At 42.3% G+C, this 2,575-nt stretch overlaps 1 protein-coding gene across 1 annotated transcript; it reads left to right on the forward strand.

The window, feature by feature from the left end:
* Positions 1-200: 200 nt before the first annotated feature.
* On the forward strand, positions 201-1,163 carry LOC117887519 (olfactory receptor 6N1-like). The gene has a single exon (XM_034790168.1). The coding sequence runs from the start codon at positions 201-203 to the stop codon at positions 1,161-1,163; it is 963 nt and encodes a 320-aa protein (XP_034646059.1).
* The last annotated feature ends 1,412 nt before the right edge of the window (positions 1,164-2,575 follow it).

The raw sequence follows: 2,575 nt of genomic DNA on the forward strand, positions 1-2,575 counted from the left end.
AATGTTTTGTCCTCCGACTGAGACTCCTGGCAATTTGCTCTGAAGTCTACATTTAGCTTCAAAATTTCTGCCTGTAAGCAGGAAAGGAAGGGAATATTTTCAATGTTTATGGTATTAATTCACAAGACTTGATTAACTTTTAATGCTATGTTCTTCCAATTCAATTGCCCAGTTTGTATTTTTGTTTCTAGACTCAACCCATGGCAGACACAGATTGGAGAAAACAAACGACAGTCACAGAATTAATCTTCCTGGGATTCGGGGATCTCCCTGACCTTCAAATTCTTCTCTTTCTACTGTTCCTAGCGATCTACATGGCAACCGTGGGTGGGAACACTCTCATCGTGGTGCTTGTTGTGACTGATCAGCACCTTCACACCCCCATGTACTTTTTTCTGGGCAACTTGTCCTACTTGGAGATCTGCTACACCTCGACCTTCCTACCCAGATTACTGGCCAGTCTGCTGACTGGGGACAGAACCATCTCAGTGAGTGGCTGCATCACACAACTGTATTTCACTGGCTCTCTGGCAGCTACGGAATGCTATCTCCTAGCAGCGATGTCTTACGATCGGTATTTAGCAATATGTAAACCCCTGCACTATTCAACTCTTATGAATAACTGGTTTTGCATCCAGTTCACTGCTGGATCATGGTTAAATGGTTGTTTGGCTATTACAATATTTGTCTTATTCCTAGCACAGTTAACATTCTGTGGCCCGAATGAAATTGACCATTTCTATTGTGATCCCATCCCACTGATGGAACTCTCCTGCAGTGACACACACTTGAGCATATTGGTGAATTTCATACTAGCCTGTGTATTCACCCTGCCTCCATTCCTACTAACCCTGACGTCCTACGTGTTTATCCTTGCCAGCATCCTGAGAATCCCTTCCATGAGTGGGAGACAAAAGGCCTTTTCCACCTGCTCCTCTCACCTCACTGTGGTGACAATTTTCTATGGAACCCTAATGATTTTCTATATGATTCCGAAACATAATACAGTCAGAGATCTGACGAAAGTTCTCTCTCTTTGCTTCACGGTCCTAACTCCCCTGGTAAACCCTCTCATCTACAGTCTGAGAAACAGAGAGGTCAAGGAAGCCTTAAGCAAAGCGGTCAGTAAATGTGGCATTCACAAAAACATGCAGAGACTCTGAGATAATAAAATAGCTTGAGATTTTTAAAGCTGTCTGGTTGTTGAAGCAATCAGTCTGCAATGCACTGTACCTCAAAATAGCACACTGTAACCCTCATATTCATCTTTTGTATTTGGTTGTGATATTTCATAAAAAGCATGCCTTGTGAGGTATCATATGAAAGGGCATGATCTGCTGAAACTCATTTTTCGGTCAAAATACGTATATCATCGTTGTATACTTCATTATCAGATTTTGCTCTATGCTTGTTATTGAAATATATTAGGAGTCTGGGAGTCTCCCACTGTTAGTTCTCCAGTGACAACATAGGAGGTAACCCTTACACAGGCAGGCATTAAACAACAATCACAAGCCATTGACCAGCAGGGGTATTGTAAACAAGAAATTCACAATTCTGTAAGAGACAGTTGTGCAAGCACCACACAATGGGAATTGCTGAACTCTGTGACTCATTAAGGCCCACCAGAACATGTCTGGGCCAATATTTTTCCAGGGACATGACTTGAGAGTATAAAATAAGGGACAGCGGCATCATGAGACCACCTCTCTCCTCCCCATCTACTGTAGAGGCAACAAGAATGCTGGGAAGACAAAGACTTTGAACTGGGGAGGTTGGTCCCAGGCTGAGAAGGGAATTCTACCTGTGTCTTAAGAACTGTAATCTTCCTGCAACATCTAGTGGGTGAGAAAAGCTGTTTGATTCAGATCTTACTGAGTCTGATGAAGTTTAGTATTTAGAATGTGTTTTTATTTTTTTTTCCTTAGGTATAAATGTCAGAGATAGATTTTAAGTGATTATAAGTGTTAGGTAACTATCTTTCTGTAGTTAATAAACTTATTTTAATGTTTAATCTTAACCAGTGAGTTTGTTTACATTGCTTGGGGAATCTGCTCAGATTACAAGGGCTGGTGCATGTCCACTATCCTTTCATGAAGTAGCGAACTAATTAATGAATTTTATTGTTCAAGAGACTGTCTTAGGCACTTTATCGTCTTAAATGATAACGATACATTTCTTGGGGTGCAAGTCTGGAGGGATTAGCTGGTGTCTCCCTCTGTGTAGTTCATGAGTGGCTTGGAGAGCAATCATGCAACTCAGGTGAGAGTGTGTGTGTATGCTTGTGACTGGGTGATGACAGTAACTGGGGTGGGGGAAGATTGATGCTTCTCACTATTAAAGCATCATGAGAAACAGCCTAGGCTGGAGAGGTAAGGGGGCACAGCAGTCCCACAGCTGTAGATTGTACCCTGGGGGTCCTGTCACACAGCCCCATTAAAATTAAGTTGAAAACTCCCATTGAAAATCTCAGCACTCAGTGTTGTGCATCTAAGTGGAAGAACCAGGCAGGGAGGTGGCCAAACCATGTTCTCATCATAGAGTTTTCAACTGGGCACCAGGAAGAGTGGAGACA

Source organism: Trachemys scripta, chromosome 14 (assembly GCF_013100865.1).
Source record: "Trachemys scripta elegans isolate TJP31775 chromosome 14, CAS_Tse_1.0, whole genome shotgun sequence".
In the NCBI taxonomy this organism is placed as follows: Eukaryota; Metazoa; Chordata; order Testudines; family Emydidae; genus Trachemys; species Trachemys scripta.

Excerpts from the sequence above, each read along its gene's own strand:
- LOC117887519 (XM_034790168.1), top strand. The coding sequence starts at position 201 with ATGGCAGACACAGATTGGAGAAAACAAACGACAGTCACAGAATTAATC.